Source organism: Syngnathoides biaculeatus, chromosome 23 (assembly GCF_019802595.1).
Source record: "Syngnathoides biaculeatus isolate LvHL_M chromosome 23, ASM1980259v1, whole genome shotgun sequence".
NCBI lineage: Eukaryota > Metazoa > Chordata > Actinopteri > Syngnathiformes > Syngnathidae > Syngnathoides > Syngnathoides biaculeatus.
This window is the reverse complement of record NC_084662.1, coordinates 10,446,733-10,463,438: the sequence shown is the minus strand read 5'-3', so window position 1 is coordinate 10,463,438 and position 16,706 is coordinate 10,446,733. Positions and strand designations below refer to the sequence as shown.

General features: G+C 45.5%; 1 protein-coding gene across 1 annotated transcript in view; it reads right to left on the bottom strand.

Moving 5' to 3' along the window:
* Window positions 1-16,706, bottom strand: part of runx2b (RUNX family transcription factor 2b) — a 142,614-nt gene that overhangs the window by 48,182 nt on the left and 77,726 nt on the right. Inside the window, exons 5-6 of the mRNA XM_061811860.1 lie at window positions 2,450-3,628; window positions 2,133-2,240 (exon numbers count right to left, since the gene is read on the bottom strand). Of these exons, the coding sequence (XP_061667844.1) occupies window positions 2,133-2,190 (58 nt within the window). The 5' untranslated portion in view covers window positions 2,191-2,240; window positions 2,450-3,628. The remainder of the gene's footprint in view (window positions 1-2,132; window positions 2,241-2,449; window positions 3,629-16,706) is intronic.

Sequence of the window (16,706 nt, the reverse complement as noted above, 5' to 3'; positions counted from 1 at the left end):
TGCCTTGGAAATGTTTGTTTAAAATTTGAGCGCTCCTGTACAACTTATTTACCCAATTTTGTTGGTTACGTTAGGACGCCAGCACAATGCAAAAAGGCCAACGACGACAAAAATAAATAAATAAAAGAGATCATAAATTACAAAAATGATTAAGTTGCTGATAAAAATGGCACATCATAATCTTGCCAAATCAGCAGAGAATCCACGCATTTCCATAACTTTGTTATTGCACAACAAACAAGACACCGGCACAATCAAAATAGCACATAAGAACAACAACAACAACAGAAATGAGACCATAAATTAGAGTTGAAGATCTTTAAAGCACAACCAAATCTTTCCCAAAAAGATACAAAATTAAGGGATTTTCCATGCAGGTATTTTGTTTTACGGTGACTTGTGTCTGCCGCAATGCAAAAAGGCTACAAAAACAACAACAACAACGAGGACTGACAAACACTCAGCCTCCGTTTAGACCACATCTTAAGGGTTCCAAAGGAGTTAGGTAATAAGGACAACTTCTACACATTTCCGTAATATGGAAATATGAAAAGGCAAAAACACAAGTTATACCTGATTGTGCTAGTTGTGTCAGGACGCTGCCACCAACCAAAGGGGTGAAATGATAAAAACCCCAAAATAAAAATAAAAAATAGAGACCATAAGTTACAGTGCACAGAGGTTTGAAAATTGGTTGCTGAATTTGTTGTGTCAAAACAACACCACAATGCAAAAACACCACAACAACAGCAACAAAAAGAGACCACACACATCGCTCAGAAGACTGAAGATTATTAAACCACTGCGGAGGAGACAGCACTCTTTCCTACTGAAGTTATGGGGACTCGTGTACTGTATTTACATAATATTGTTGTTTTACATGATACAAGAGAACTATCACAGTGCAAAAGGGCCACAACAACGACAAAAAGACCGGAAATTACCACTCTCTGAGAATCATTCAACTCGTGAGCCATTTTATGGACACGTATAATTACCACCTTTCAATCTCTTGTGCGCACCCGAGTATTTTTAGCAGCTTTTGTCTTTGATATTTTTGCTACGGTGCGTACGATTCTATTTTACCAGCAATGACGCTCTCTCCGGCAGTGTTTTAAGGGAAAACATATCTTTAAAGAAACTCATCTTGACTACAGATTAGAGGAGTTTAACGATATTTAAATAGGATGCTTTGGGTTTTGTATATTGCGGGGGGTGTTGAAGCTTAATTAATGAGTACGCTCAACGATTCATGTTACCAAAAAAGTGCTTTCTGAATCTGGAAGTTTGTTTTGCAGAAATGCCTGCAAAGTAAATGAAATCCTCGTTCGGTTAATGGAGTGGATGAAGTTGGACCGGGGTTGATTGTGTCCACATCAAATCTGGAGAAATGATGCTCGCCCTTGGGAGCGAACTTCAAAAATTGTTCTTTTCACACAGCAAATTAAAGGCACTTAAATACGGAGCTAATAATTTTATATGCTTTGGGTGTGGCATTATGGATCAAATATGTTTTAAAGGCAGTTGCAAAAATGTGGTGCATGAAACTCGAGCTCTGTCGTACAAAAATTCAGACAGGAAGAATAAATGCTTTATACGCAGACGCTTTGTTTGGTTATTACGATGTTATGAAGGTTGATGGTTGCTTTGGTCCACTGAAACTGTTGCAGTCATTGTTTGGTTAAGTATAGAAATTCCTCTGCCGCAGTCAAATTAGATACTTGGGGCCGAACGCGGTACAAATCAAATGAAAGGCATTTAAATCGGAATATAGTATTCTTTTCTATTGTTTGGCTTTTTGTGTTATGTGCCAAAATGTGGTTCCGAAACCCGAGAGCTTTATCGTCTTAAAAAGTCTTCCTGCTCTGTGACATGGAAAAGGAGATGAAAATATGGAATAGAGCAAATAAAAAAGGGGATTTAAAAACGGCAATATAGTCATCATTTCACGTTTTTTTTGGCTGTTGTATTATGAAGATGTGTTGACCACGGCTGAATCGCCAAGTAAGGCTCCTGTGAATGGTCATCCGGGATGCTTCGCTCCCTCACATCCAAACACCTGACCCGTAGACCCCGCCCCCCCCACCCTCCGAGTCCTCGACATCGCGCAAGGAATCGAACGCGCTACTCACCCCAGAAGAAGTTCTGCTGGCATGGCGTGACGGTGCTGAAGAGGCTGTTTGACGCCATGCCGGGACCGGCTCTCGTTCCTCGGCGGTTTCCGTGAACTTTGACACGTCCTAAACCATGTCAGGAGCGGGGCAGGGGGGGGGGGGGGGAGGAGGAGGAGAGGGGGGGGGGTCGAAAAATAAATTCGGGTAGCCGCGAGACATGCGTTTAACGTATCAACTATTCGGACGACCGCAAGGAAGAAGCCGGTGTTGATTTTTACGGAGGAGATAAAAAAAAAAAAAAAAAGTAAAAAATTCAGATAGTGCGGCGTACTTACTCGCTTAGCGCCGTCCTTGTGACTGGTGCTGCTGGCCCGCGACCATTAACCATTGACGCTCCGGCCACGCCAAGCCCCGAGCCGCACGTCTGTGGTTCTGTGGTTGTTTTGGAGGAGCACCTCGTGCAAAAACCCCAAAACGGCACCAGCGGCTTTAAAAACTGCTTTTCCTGCCCTCCACGCGCCGTCACTGGAGAGCCCCGCTCACGTGCCCCCGCGACGTCACGGCGGCGGTGGGCAGGACCGGCGTTGTGGTTTCACTCTCTCCTCCCTCCCTTCCCTCCCTCATCCTCCTCCTCCCCCGCGGTTCAGCCGCGCTTCCGGGCTCTCGCGGGCCCGTCCGCGCCCGCGCGTCGGGACGCTCCGCCGCGGGCTGCGCTTTCGCTTTCTCGCCTCTGAGGACGTGCGGCAGAGCGGCGGGACGGCCCGGCGACTGCGTGAAAAGCGGAGGTGGCAAAGAGCGAGGGGCGTGTCCCACGTGAGGAGCCGCTTCTCAGGGGCGACACCGCTCTCTCTATTGTGCCCTAAAGTTAAAATGAAACATCTCAGTCAATTCCCGTAAAGGCTCGTCGCCGTCCTCTTCTACGCGCGACGGGCGTTTGATGCGCCGCGTCAGGTGCGCACAGTTGCCACGACGGGAATGTGTGGAATGAGGGCGAGAAAGTTGGTTAGAGTCAATAACTTGCCGGTGACTCAGCAGAGGAAGTCAAAGTGGGAAAGGGGGTGGGGGGGCATTTGGGCCAGGACGCGATTCATATACAGGGGTGTTGCAGAACTTTTTGACACAAATGAGCTTCAATTTGAACATCTATAAAAAGTAATAATCTTAGTGAAGGCTGGGAAAGATGGCCTGAAAATAGAATCCGAATTTTCTTTCAGCTGGTAAAGCGTCGGCCTCACAGTTCTGAGGACCCGGGTTCGATCCCGGCCCCGCCTGTGTGGAGTTTGCATGTTCTCCCCGTGCCTGCGTGGGTTTCCTCCGGGTGGGCACTCCGGTTTCCTCCAACATCCCAAAAACATGCAACATTAATTGGACACTCTAAATTGTACCTAGGTGTGATTGTGAGTACGACTCTTGTCCGTCTCCATGTGCCCTGTGATTGACTGGCGACCAGTCCAGGGTGTACCCCGCCTGCTGCCCGTTGACACCTGGGATAGGCTCCAGGTCTCCCCGTGACCCTGGTGAGGATAAGTGGCAAAGAAAATGGATGGAAATGCTGCGATTCATGGCCCTGTTACATCATGGTTGTTTTATGAAATTGTTATTACACTTGTTACTGTACTTTTTATACATTTTGGACAATATTTGTGTGTTTGCATTGTTTTAAAAGTGTCTTTAAAGATAAAAGTGCTGTAGATGGTACGAAACCATTTCGAATTTCACTTCTTACAGGGGTGGTCTATGATGGTGATGGTGGAGGGGGGGATTACTGTATTCAAAATGGATTTTGTGTTTTTACCCTTTTTGTATTTTATTTAGTTGGCAGCACGGGAAGGGTGAGTGGTCGGCGTGTGCTCCTCCCCGCTTTTTTTTTTTTGCAAGAATATGAAATCCTCCGCCCGAGATATGATTCAAATCTTTCGCGCTCCTCACTGTTGCAATACTTTTGGAGGGCCAGCGTCCACACTGATTATATTTTTACACAGATTTCTCTTCAGGTATCAGGTTTTATGGTGAGGTTGGCTTCATTGTCAAGTACGCTCAAATCAATAAAGCATATATTTATGAGCTATGAAATCTTATCCAGTTATTTGTATAATTGATGTCGGTGGGGCCCAATTAGCCGTGATTAAACACATTTTAATCGCCTCCATCTGTGTGTGTTTTCGGACAATAAAGAATAATGATGTTAAATCCGAGCCGCCGAGCAATTCCTCACGTCCTCGCCACTTACCGTATTCCTGCGCAGTGAAGAATTTACCTTGGCGCGGGGCGCTCGGTAAATATTTGCCGTCTAAAACAAGAACATGCCTCCCGGGTCACAGCGGCAGCTCGGGATTGGCCGTCGCCGTGCGGCTGTTGGCAGCGGGCAAACACGCCCTGGGCATCGGCGAGACGCGCGCCGGCTATTTCCACTCTGAGATTTAATGCGCGGTGTCAGCCGTGGCGTTTACCTTCGCCGCTAAAAATATCCCCGCTGTATTTTCTGGATATTTGGAAACGTTAGCCTCTCGAATAACAACTTTCAGCGCCGCGCGCCAACGGGATCGGATGCCGTGCCGTCCGAAGCGTTAAAGGGTGCGGTACGGACGAGCGCGGCAAATTACCGGCAATCTGACGGGAGCGCAATTTGGACGTCACGACCCGGGCTAAAAGACGGAATGTAAAATAAATCAGTAGAGCCGACCGGTGTGGGCAGGAAACGTCCAGACTGGCGCTCGAGGCGCCAAAGGAATCGTGTTAACATTTAGATGGTTGCGCCTTGAGATACGAGTTCAATTTGTTCCGTGACCCCACTCGTAACTCGATACAGTTGGATCTCAAATCATCTTTTCTCATTGATATGAGTGGATACATAAAGAATTCCTTTAAGACTTCCCCAAAATGTAGCACTTGTCGTGCAGTATATAATTAATCAGTATTGCAAAAATTCAACTGTTTGTCACATTGAATTGGCATTGTACTGCTCCTTCTGGTGTGCAAGCCTTGGCCACATGGTGGCAGTGTAAGACAGCCAGTTACACTGTCCAATGAGACCATCACCTCTTCTATCAGTTCATCAGTACGGCATCAATGTTAGCCGTATGCAGAGGATAAACAACATATGACTGTGCGTGCTGTTATATTGTCTGTCAACATGTGTTGGCGCACTATTAGTGGTCACTTCATTTCTTTAAAATAAATGCTATTTAACGTTGGCATTAAGATAGAGGACAGTCAGTCTAAGCTATGTGGTTTTAAATACAGGGTGGTGTAATTCTCTTTTTAATGGTCAAAATCTGTCCATTTTCTTTGCCGCGTATCCTCACGAGGGTTGCGGGGAGTGCTGGAGCCTATCCCAGCTGTCAACGGGCAGGGGGCGGGGTACACCCTGAACTGGTTGTCAGCCAATCGCAGGGCACATGGAGACAGATAGAGTCGTACTTAAAATCACACCTAGGGGCAATTTAGAGTGTCCAGTTAATGGAAACCGGAGTGCCCGGAGAAAACCCACGCAGGCACGAGGAGAACCTGCAAACTCCACACAGGTGGGGGCTGGGATTGAACCTTGTTCCTCAGAACTATGAGAACAACGCTTTTACCTGCTGAGCCACCATGCCGCCCATTTTAGCGTTTATACAATGTTTAATTCTCTTTAGTTTCATGAATAGTTTGAGCAGTAAACCTGAACTGGGTGTGACAAACAACGCGTCGCATTTTATTTGTGGAACTGTGGAAGCGAGCCGTTTTGTTTTCTACAATTGATGTTACACGACAGGCTCCTATTTCTTACATTCTATTTCTTATATTTTCTCTGATTCTATCCTTACATTCAGTCAAAATGTGTGGGGTAAACAAAAAAAAATTTCTCTAAATAGAATATAAAAAATGTTTTGTTTCGTTATTTTGTAATACTTGCTTTGGTCGGGTTCGGGCTCGCTCACCTCCGTCCCGCCAAAGCTCCACCACGAGCTCGAGCCATCCCAGGTCTGATCTCGGGGAGGGCACGTGCCGACTCGGGCCTCGGCTTTTGTTTTTCAGGCTGCGGAGGAAAAAAAAAAAAAAACAAAAACAACAAAGAGCGACGTCCTTGATTGGAGGGGATTTGGGACAATTACGTCGTAAGAGGAGCCCGAGCAAGTCACGCAAGAGCGCATTTGCGACGGGATCTGGAGTTCATGCGAGACGCGGTGTTTTCACGGATTTAACGTTTCTAAATCGCGCCGTCGCTGGATGTAAACAGGGCATGCTATTGCGGGGGGGGGGGGGGGTAGGATGGGAGTCCCGCTGTTTCGAGACAATTCCTGACAGCTGTGTTCACGTGAAAGGCTGGAATACGATATGGAATCTAATATTTAATTCATAAGATTTTCTCCTCCGGTGGCCGAATACGCCAGCGACTCGAGTTGAAGATGAAGAGCTTGGACGTGCCACGAGTTCTGCTCCGGGTTCTGGAAGGCCCACCCTGCCGCTCTACCACTCGGGACCACACATGCGTGTACCTTCAATGTTGTTATCACAAGCCCTCGCAGATACATAATAGAGGTTTCACGTGTTGCCGAAAATTACACCAGCTCGCGATGGTTTCCTTCCTTACTTCATCTTGGAAAGTGCTTGTTTTCATTTCTGGAAAAAGTACGAGTGGATAATGACAGCTAACGTGGAAGCTAGGGTTGGGTGATATGGCCTTAAAAAAAAATAAAAAGGAAAAAAATAATAATCTCCCATTTGAAGATCTGATTTCCGAATGCAATCGCTTTTACATTTAAAACAGATCTCGGTTTTTTTTTTTTTTGTGGCCACTTCTAGGATTTTTATAGATAATATGGTAAACGGTTCTTCCCCAGGAAGTTTTTTTTTTTTTCCCCAACCCCCCAGCATTAATTTCCACAGAGATATGGATATTCTGTAAATGGAGATCCATCTTTCTGAGAATAGATGCTGTTTTTTTACTCGATGAACAGTACTTGTTGTGTACATGTCACCTGTACTTGATATACAGCATTTGGTACAGTATGCAGTTGTTTGTTTTTTGTCAAGCCCTTCCCTTCGGCACCCAGTAGTAGTCACGATCGCCCCTCCCAAGGACCAGCGATCACGGCACTTTTACTAATTCAGTCGCTTGCATCAAACCGGTAGTCGAATACATTAATGAGTACACAAGAAGTCATTCTCAATTTCAAAAAGTACCGTCATTTCTTATTTATAATGCGTCCTGAAGTATAATGCGAACCCCAAAAGTTGACCTGAAAAAAAAAAAAAAAAAATCAAGAAAAAGCCAATGTACAATGCGCACCAAGTAATTCTCAATTTCAAAAAGTATCGTAATTTCTCGAGGAAATGCGCCCTCAAGTATAATGCGCACCCCCATAGTTGCCCAAAAAAATGTTGTTTTTTTTCTAAATTAGGAAAAGCCTTCTACCAGTGTACAATGCGCACCACCAATTTGCCGCTACCCATATGCTCAGAATATAGGAATGATGTGCATTCATATTTTGTGAGGTTTGTACTTGTATTGTTTTTCAAAAAATCTGTCCATAAAACAATCATTAATAATTATGTGCATGTGTGATGTAGCGGTAATATAATCTCGGGACAGGCCACAGGAAACGCTTGTCCTGGTCCCTGTAATTGAACAGAATCCCTCAACCAGCTAAAATAAATGCTCAATGATGGCACAACATTTTATTAATACTGTTAACACACATTTCAGTCTTAAAAATATAAACTCTTTAACATTGTTTATTAAACACTGCATTAAATATTTGTGCATAGTGCAGTTCATCCACTACATTACACATCCTTGGCCAAGCCTTCAAAAGAAGCATTATGACTCATCTCCAAATCCGAAAAAGATCCGAGGTAGCTTTATTTGGTGCATCGCTTTGGAACTCATCAGTGATGACTTGAAAAAAATTTATTTTAATCGCAAGATTGCGCAGCGCTACCTCTCCCCCTCCATTCGGCTCCAATCCATAGCATCTTTCACTATGGCAGCAGGTGGCTATCAAAACAAGCTCAAACTACGTAGAAACGCTATTTTTTTTAAAAGAAGTTGCACAACTAGCCGTTGTAGTCGCTATTTTTATGTCTTGGTTTAAATTAAAACAAACGTGCAGTCGATTCTGAGCTTTGGTGCAGTAGCTACAAACATGCTACGGTAACGATCGTAAAATGCAAACTCCCCGAGGAGGTCGTAGAGTTCAAGTTAGGGGCACATTATGGTAATAAATATAAACGTGTAACATAAGACATCGAATATCATATTGAAATGTATATGTATATGTTTTTTTTTTTACCACGCTATACCTGTATACGACTATACAATGTGATTGTATTTTTTTTATTTTTCATCCATACCTAAATATAATGTGCTCTTTTAACTTTTTGAAAATATTTTGGGGAAAAATTTGCGCATTATTTTCAAGAAATTACGGCACATGCGGGACTGATCGTCCTCCACCTCGGACGTAGGACAGTAGCAGTAACGACTTAGTAATAACCCGGTTTGGTGAGGCCATCAGAAGCACACGTATAAGGTTTCACTCGCTCATTTGGGCTAATTTGCAAACAGGCCTGCTTTCGTTGGAAACAAACACAAGTCATGGAAAGGTTTGGAGCAAAAAAAAAAAAAAACAAAAAAAAAAAAAACGCAAGCAGATGAAGAAATCTAATCTGCAAGGCCAAAGACGACGTTTGAAGACGTGAGGATCCATCGCGGAAAATTCTGTATTTTTCTTTTCGAGTCCAGCGGCAGTTATCTACGTGTTCTGGTGATTTTTTTTTTTTTTTTTGTGGTGTCTGGATGGCTGTTTTTGGAGTCGCGGGAAAAATAAAAGGGGGGAAATGTTTAATATTGAATGGCGCAAGCGCAACCTAAACAAGCAATAAAAATAGCTTTTAGGGTTTATATGAAGGGGGGGAGGAGGAGGGGTCAGATGATCAGATCACTGGCACAGGCAGTTGACCGCTGATCCCCCCCCCCCCCGCGCCCCACCCCCATTTTAATCAAGCTGCAGCATAAACACTCAGTTGTAGTTCAAAGGAAGCTGATGACAGACAAACGGTGATTTCTACGTCTTCGCAGACAAGTTGCTTTAACGTTTCTTCTAAGTAGATGGCGACGTATACATACTGGATGTAAATATGTATATATACAAACACAAAACGGGTTTTTGCTGGCTGACTGTTATTTTTAAACCCCCATAGCTCCCTCATCTAATAAAGTAAAAAAATGCGTATTTGTTGCGGGCGGCCTGAAGCACACTTATGCATCAAGTGTGACGCACTCCGTGAGGTAATTGGCTGTCAAACCAAATACTTTCCGGTCTTCTGCAAACTATTGAAAGAATAAATAATACGGCATGGTTGAACACTTTGCTCTTCACGTACAACATTTGATTTTCTTTTCGTTTTGTGTGTCAATTTTACAGGAAACTTCAACTGGGATTGAACATCCCACTTGAACATTTTGAAGCAAGCACGCTGAACCTCTTTTTTTTGGAGAACTGGCAAATGCAGAAAGGGAGAACAGGCGCGAAGAAATATTTTAAAAAGTGTTTCATTAAGTTAAGTCATTTTTAATACATTTACAATATGTGTTTGAAGCGTGCTGATAAAACTTGGGGACAATACAAAAGAGAGTCACCCCGAAATATCCGCAATTTAGCAAGAGCACAAACTACAAACCGAGAAATCCCTCAGGAACTCTGCAGTTCTATCCTCCGGCGACATTGTTATTGTTTGGCGAGGACGTTTGGCCCGGTTTCAACGCCCGAAGTGCAACGTCAGCGCCGGTAATTACACCCGGTCGCGGCGGTGATGCAAGCCCGACGCAAGTCACATGACGGCCAGCGTCGCAAACAGAAATGTGTCACCGGGAAAAGTGTGAGGACGACGCACAAGGCCCGCGTGACTCAAGTCAGCGGATGGCACGTCAGGCAACCCCGCTGATCTTACACATAAGCGGCCCATTATGTCCCAGTCGCTTTATTTGCCGCCGAGAACAAAGCCGGCCTGATGGCAGCGAGCGGCTCCCGTCGGAGAAGCGACTCTTTACGAGGGTGGCCCGCGTGGCAGCGACAATGGCGCAAACAAAAGCCTCCGCTGTGTTCTTTTTGTGACGGATAATTGCCCGCCTCGGATGATTTCACAATGCTGTGACTCCGCGCCCGGGCCCCCGAAAGCTGAATTTAGGACATTGTGGAGAAAAGGCCGCTTTTCTTCTTCGTCGCGCAGCTAAAAAAGACACAAAAAAAAAAAGGGAAGATCCGAGCATTGATGGATGACAAAATGCAAGCAGGGTTGCTTCCCAGCGACCAAATTATGGACTATATTGTTTTTGGATTATAATTTAAAACAGGAAAAAAAAAAAAGTTTGCTTGATGTCTTTAAAGTTGTTTGGAAATTCTTGCATAGCAACAAAAAGTCATGATGGGATCCAAAAAGATTCTTTGTAGGGATGGTGACAAAAATACTAAGCAAGGAAGGCATGCCAAGGTTCAAAAACTAGTGCTGCACACGTGAATTACAAACTCAAAGTTTTGCCTTCGATGATACACCAGTCCTCAAACTTCTCTGACACACTTCAGCCATAACTAGAAAGTCACTCAGCGGAGCGCAGAATACCGCCAAGGCCCAACTGTAAACTATCCCAGCGGTCGTTCCGGCTCTGAAATCGCTGCTGCAGTCGGAAGGTTTCCAAGCCAAACTTTTGTCCACGCCAAATCCGTGCCAGCGACATTTCGACGGGAGATCAAATAAGCCTTGCCATTACCGTGGCGCTACCATTACGGTTAGATAAGTGGGGAGGACGCTTCCTTTTGGATGCGAAATCTTTCACGGGTCCGACAATGAATGGTTTAATTCCGGCAAAAAAACGAGACCACTGCTCAGTACTGCACCCTAATAGGAAATAAATTGGACTGTGGAACAGAATTAAATACAAAAAGAAAATACTGGACTAAAACAGCGCCTGCGAAATACTAAATGCCAACTTTAGAGTACGATGAAGCACAGTAGCAATGGCCTATAAGTGTAATCAACCGGAGTTAATGTCATTATAAGCAACAAACTGCGTCGTCCCCAATGATATCCTAATTGAATTACAGCTGTAAAGCTCCAAAGCGCCATCAATCAAAATGCTTTATAACTTTCCGCTGTCCACGGACGCGAATTGATGAGCCTCGATCCGCTCAGACTGGTCCTAAATGCGGAAAGTGTGAGTCACTTAAGCGAAATAAACCCAGGATGTTTGCTGCTTGCGGTGGCAACGCGTTCAAAACAAAGATCGTTCATCAAACCTCGGGTTGCCAGACGCATTCAAAGCGCGCTTCTTTTTGAGAAAGACGAGCCACGCGGGGGGAAAAAAGGTGGGAAACCCTTGACCGCACACACCATCCCGACCCATACGAGCACAATCTCGGCCTCTCTTACAGCTTTTTGTTCACTACCAACTCGATGGGTCGATTTTGTCGCGCTTTTGTTGGGAAGACTTAGGCGGAAAAGCCAGGGGTCGAAATTGACAGCACTGGGGTCCAGACACGTCCTGGCGGCTGAAAAGCGAGCGTATCTTTACCCAGGCTCGTTAGCAAAGTTCTTGATCACGTGAACTGGACCAACTCAATGGGTAAGGCTTGAAGTCCATCCCGAGCCTGTTCTGATCTTTGTTTATCTTGACATTGTTTTCGATATCACTGACAATGTTTAGATATCATTTCATAATTTCTCTGTATCCTTCTTTCATCTCACGTCAGATTTTCTTCCCCACCTCAGGGCCTGTTCCTTGTGTTTACCAATCCTCCAGCCACGAGCGCCTAGACCAGGTCTACTTCGTTGTCTGGTCACTTTGCTTGCATTTAGTTTCCTTGTTTATTTTGGTCTGGTTCAGTTCATCGCTGTCGAAAGTCACACACCCCCACCCCCCACCCCCCACCCCCCACCTCGTCATCCCATGTCCCCTGCCGAAGTCACTCTCTTCCCTGAGTTTAATTGTTACTTTGAATTTTGATTCTTCTTCTTCTTTTCCTTTCGGCTTGTCCCGTTAGGGTTCGCCTCATCACCTCTTTAACACCCACAGTCCTCACGTCCTCCCTCACCACATCCATCCACCTTTTCTTTGGTCTTCCTCTCCCTCTTTTGCCCGGCAGCTCCATCCTCAGCACCCTTCTACCAACATACTCACTCTCATGCCTCTGGACATGTCCAAACCATCGAAGTCTGCTCTCTCGAACCTTGTGTCCAAAACATCCAACTTTGGCTGTCCCTCCAATGATCTCATTTTTTGATCCTGTTCGAACTGGTCACTCCGAGCAAGAACCTCATCATCATCATTTCTGCTACCTCAAGTTCTGCTTCCTGTTGTCTCTTCAGTGCCGCCATCTCTGATCCGTACATCATGGCCGGCCTCACCACTGTTTTATAAACGTTTCCCTTCATCCTAGCGGAGACTCTTCTGTCACACAGAGCACCAGACACCTTCCGCCAACTGTTCCACCCCGCTTGGACCCGTTTCTTCACTTCCTTACCACACTCACAATTGCTCTGGATTGTTGACCCCAAGTATTTGAAGTCGTCCACCTTCGCTATCTCTCCTCCCTGGAGCTTCACTCTTCCCCCTCCGCCCCTTTCATTCACGCAAATATATTCCGTTTTATTTCGGCCAATCTTCATTCCTCTCCTTTCCAGTGCATGCCTCCACCTTTCTAATCGTTCCTCCACCTCTACTTTGAACCATGTTTGATTGATTTGTTATTTGAGTATATGGATGTTCCCATGTCTTTTTTGCCGTATTTTTAAAATGTTTTAAATAAATGCCATGTTTTCAGATCATTCCTGGTGTCTTGTCTTGCCTCTCCGCTTTCATGCACTTGGGTGTACCTTTAACGCCACAAAAAGCCCAATGTGTCAACGGTCCATTTTTGAATAGTGTATTTGTGATCAGAGTAAAAACTGATTCAGAAAAATCTATGATGAACTTTCTCATTTTTGGATTTTCAAGAGCCGATTTTGAAATGGAAAGAGTGAATGATACACGGATCGCCGCGAACCGAAGCCTTTCCTCGAACATAGCCCGGCTGCCGCGCCATTATCATACAGTTTGCGGTTCGCGCAAGCTCCCTCCAAACATTCCAGTCGAGATGAAAATGCCGGAATGTGAGGCATGATGCTAATTTGAAGACAGAATAAATCTATAAATCTGACTGCATTTCTTCGCCCCGCGGACACGCAGCCACGATAATTACGGGTTGACTTTGCAGACGTTCAGACGTCTCTCATCAGCGCCGCTAATAGCAAAAGCAGCAGGCGGCTACGTGCTTACTCACCGTCTCGCGGTTGAGGGGTGAGTGGAGGTAAGCGGCAGCGCCGATATCATTAGAAGTGGCCACGACTCCGATTGCACGCTGTTATGACATAGTTTCGCCGTGTGGTTGAAAAAGCCATTATCTGTTTATGCTTGCGTGTTGTGTCTCGGCCCAGTGCTGCATCCATTTATACATCAGCCAACAAATCAATTTTTCGGAAAAGCGAATTAACTTTTAGGCCAACGCTTTGTTTCGTTTTCCAAATGCCGTAATAGGGTAACAGTGACTCACGCGAAGTTTTGTCAATAAATACGCGGGTTTCTGGAGCGGCCGCCCACCCATTGAGTGTGAAATCCATCCATCCGTTTTTCAAGCCTGCTCATCCTGGTTAGGGTCGCGGGGGACGTGGCCTATCCCAGCTGGCGCCCAACACCCTGAACTGATCGCCAGTCAATCGCGGGGCACATCAAAACACGGACAACCGTTCGCACTGACATTCACACCGTCACTGAGTCGGAACTGATCCTACAGTTGTGAGTCTTTAAATCAGATGACAAAAAAATATTATAAATGACAAAAACATCCATCCAGTCATTTTCTTCTGCTAATCCAACGTTGGGGCAGGATGGTGATCAACTAGTTAGGGTGTCTGATTCACAGTTCTGCGGACTGGGGTTCAATTCCTGGCCTGCACCCGTGTGGCGTTTGCATCTTCTCCCCATGCCTGCGTGGCTTTTCTCTGAGTACTCTGCCCACCACCCCATTCCCTGACCCCCCAAAAAATGGCAGGTTGACTGAAGATTCTAATTTGCCCATTGGTATGAATGTGAGCATGAATGGTTGTTTATGTGTGCCCAGTTGGCGGTACACCCCACACAAAGATAGCTGGAATAGGATCCCCACAATCCTTGTGAGGATAAGCGGAATAGAAAATGGATGAATGGGCGTCGCAGTGGACCAGCTGTGTTGGCCTCGCAGTTCTGAGGTCCGGGGTTCGATCCCGGCCCCACCTGTGTGGAGTTTGCATGTTCTCCTACGTGGCTGCGTGGGTTTTCTCCAGGCACTCCGGTTTCCTCCCACATCCCAAATACATGCAACATTATTTGGACACTCTAAATTGCCCCTAGGTGTGATTGTGAGTGCAGCTGTTTGTCTCTAAGCGATTGGCTGGCAACCAGTTCAGGGTGTACTCCGCCTAAGAGGATAAGAAAATGAATGGATGGATGGATAATCGAGTGCAGCATCTTAAACAGTGCACAACAAAAAAGGAAGACGTCCAATTTTGGAATGTTTACGCCATCTCTCTTGCATAATGCCCACCACCTCCGCGTCCAACGGGGACGGATGAAAGCTGGCTTTCATTAGTGGCTGGCTACGGATTGAGCCGCGCTTCTGAAAACATGGAAGCGCCTCGCACACAAGCGAGGGGCTGCGTGCACACACACACCACACACACACACACACCCGGTACAGTAGGAGGCGGGGTGGGGGGGTGCCGATGCTTGATTGCTGAAAGGGAGCGTGGCTCTTCTCCAGGCGAGGCCGCTCGGGAAGTCGCCACACGCACACGTTCTCATGTACTCAATCACACGCTCTTACGCACACGCAGGCAGCCACGCACACAAGCGGCTGACTTTTCAGCCGTCGGCGTGACGAGGTTACCTCTGGGGCCTGGGCTGCACAAACACACGCTTGACCCAAGACAAACTTTCACAATTCCGCCAGGTGCGCAAACAGCGGGCTGCGAAAATACCCTGGGGGGGGGGAAAAAAAGGGGTCTGACCGTGCAAAAACAATACAAGTGCCTCTGATGAACTCCAGCGAACGCAAACTGACAAGTGCGAGAGGCGGCGGGAAAGACGTCCAACGGAAGGAAGCCCGATCAGCAAGCTTGGCAATGTTTGAAAAAGGTACCGTGGCGTCACACTTTTTCGGCAAAACCGAGGCTCGTACGATGGAATCACGAGTGCGCCACATAGCGGAGTGGACTCACCGTGGCCAAACTTTTCAAGTGGTTGAAAGTTGGTGTGTGAGAATGTCCCAGTGTTGCATATAAACCAACCAAACCTGACTTGCAAATAACTCGGGCTTGATTTCCCAAGATCCTAAATTTTAAATTCAAATTCTATTTATTTTTTTTAACAGATTGGGCGCTGCTCAGGTGGGCGTGTTGCCGGTGATCCTGCCTGTTGCCCGTAATCAAACGCCTGCCGACCTTGAGCGACGTGACCAAACACAACTGAAGTGGACCGCGGTGAAAAATTTGAAGCTGGCGACTGTTTGCCGCCCACCGAGCGATCGTGCGCCGCACAACCGCCGACGGGGCCGCGACAAAAAGACGGCAATCCTGCATTGGGTTTTGGGTCTCTACAATACACTCGACAGCATTATTTATATTTATTGAACTTGAAACCTTACATAACGTTGCGTTTAAAAGTCGGGACGGGACACGTTCAAGCATCCTGATTTGGACACCATAACGTAAGAATTGATAAGGTGGTGGTGAAAGTTGCCGTGAAATTGATCAGAATAAATTCAAATTTCAATCTTAGAGTAAAGTGTGGCAATACAGGCACACTCAATCTACTCAAGACTATTCAAATATTCTCTTTCCAGAATGTGAACCCTCGAAAAACACAACATAAAAACCATTTTCACATTATATTAGTGCAAAATACCTCCCAATGTGAAGTATTGAGTTTTTAAATCCGTTGCATAATAGTACCTCTTTACTGCTAAATCTAATGACTATTTTACTCGTCAATTAACTGATTCTTTTAACTTAATTGGACCGGGTAAAAACGTTTATTTTTTTTTTTAATTTCCATCCCTTTATTCGCCCCCGAAAAAAAAATCCCAGGGCATTATTTCAAAACCGACAGTTCAGAAAATCCGCCACCATGATTGATTATGATTCAATTACTTGGTGGGGTCCGTAACAGGCCAGAAAATAGACAAAAATGTTGCTCATCTTTAAATAAAAGCAGATGCTTGCAAATGTCTTATTTTGATGAAACGCAAAGCTCATCAGTCTGCTTTCTTGGAGGACGAAAGAAACGTGAAAATATTTATTGAGGGGGCCTGGACCGTTCTACGCTCAACAATGTCTCTAAATGATGAATCGATTATCAAAATAATTTGCCGATTCATGGATGAGTTGTTGCGCCTCGGGGCAACTTGCGTATTTGGCCAGATTTGAATTGTCCGTACTCACACTTAACAGTATTTCCAGAGAGTCTGATACGGTTTTTGGCCTTCTGTCGCCGCCTGATATTCAAATGAAAGGTCCAAACACAAAAACAGACATTCCACT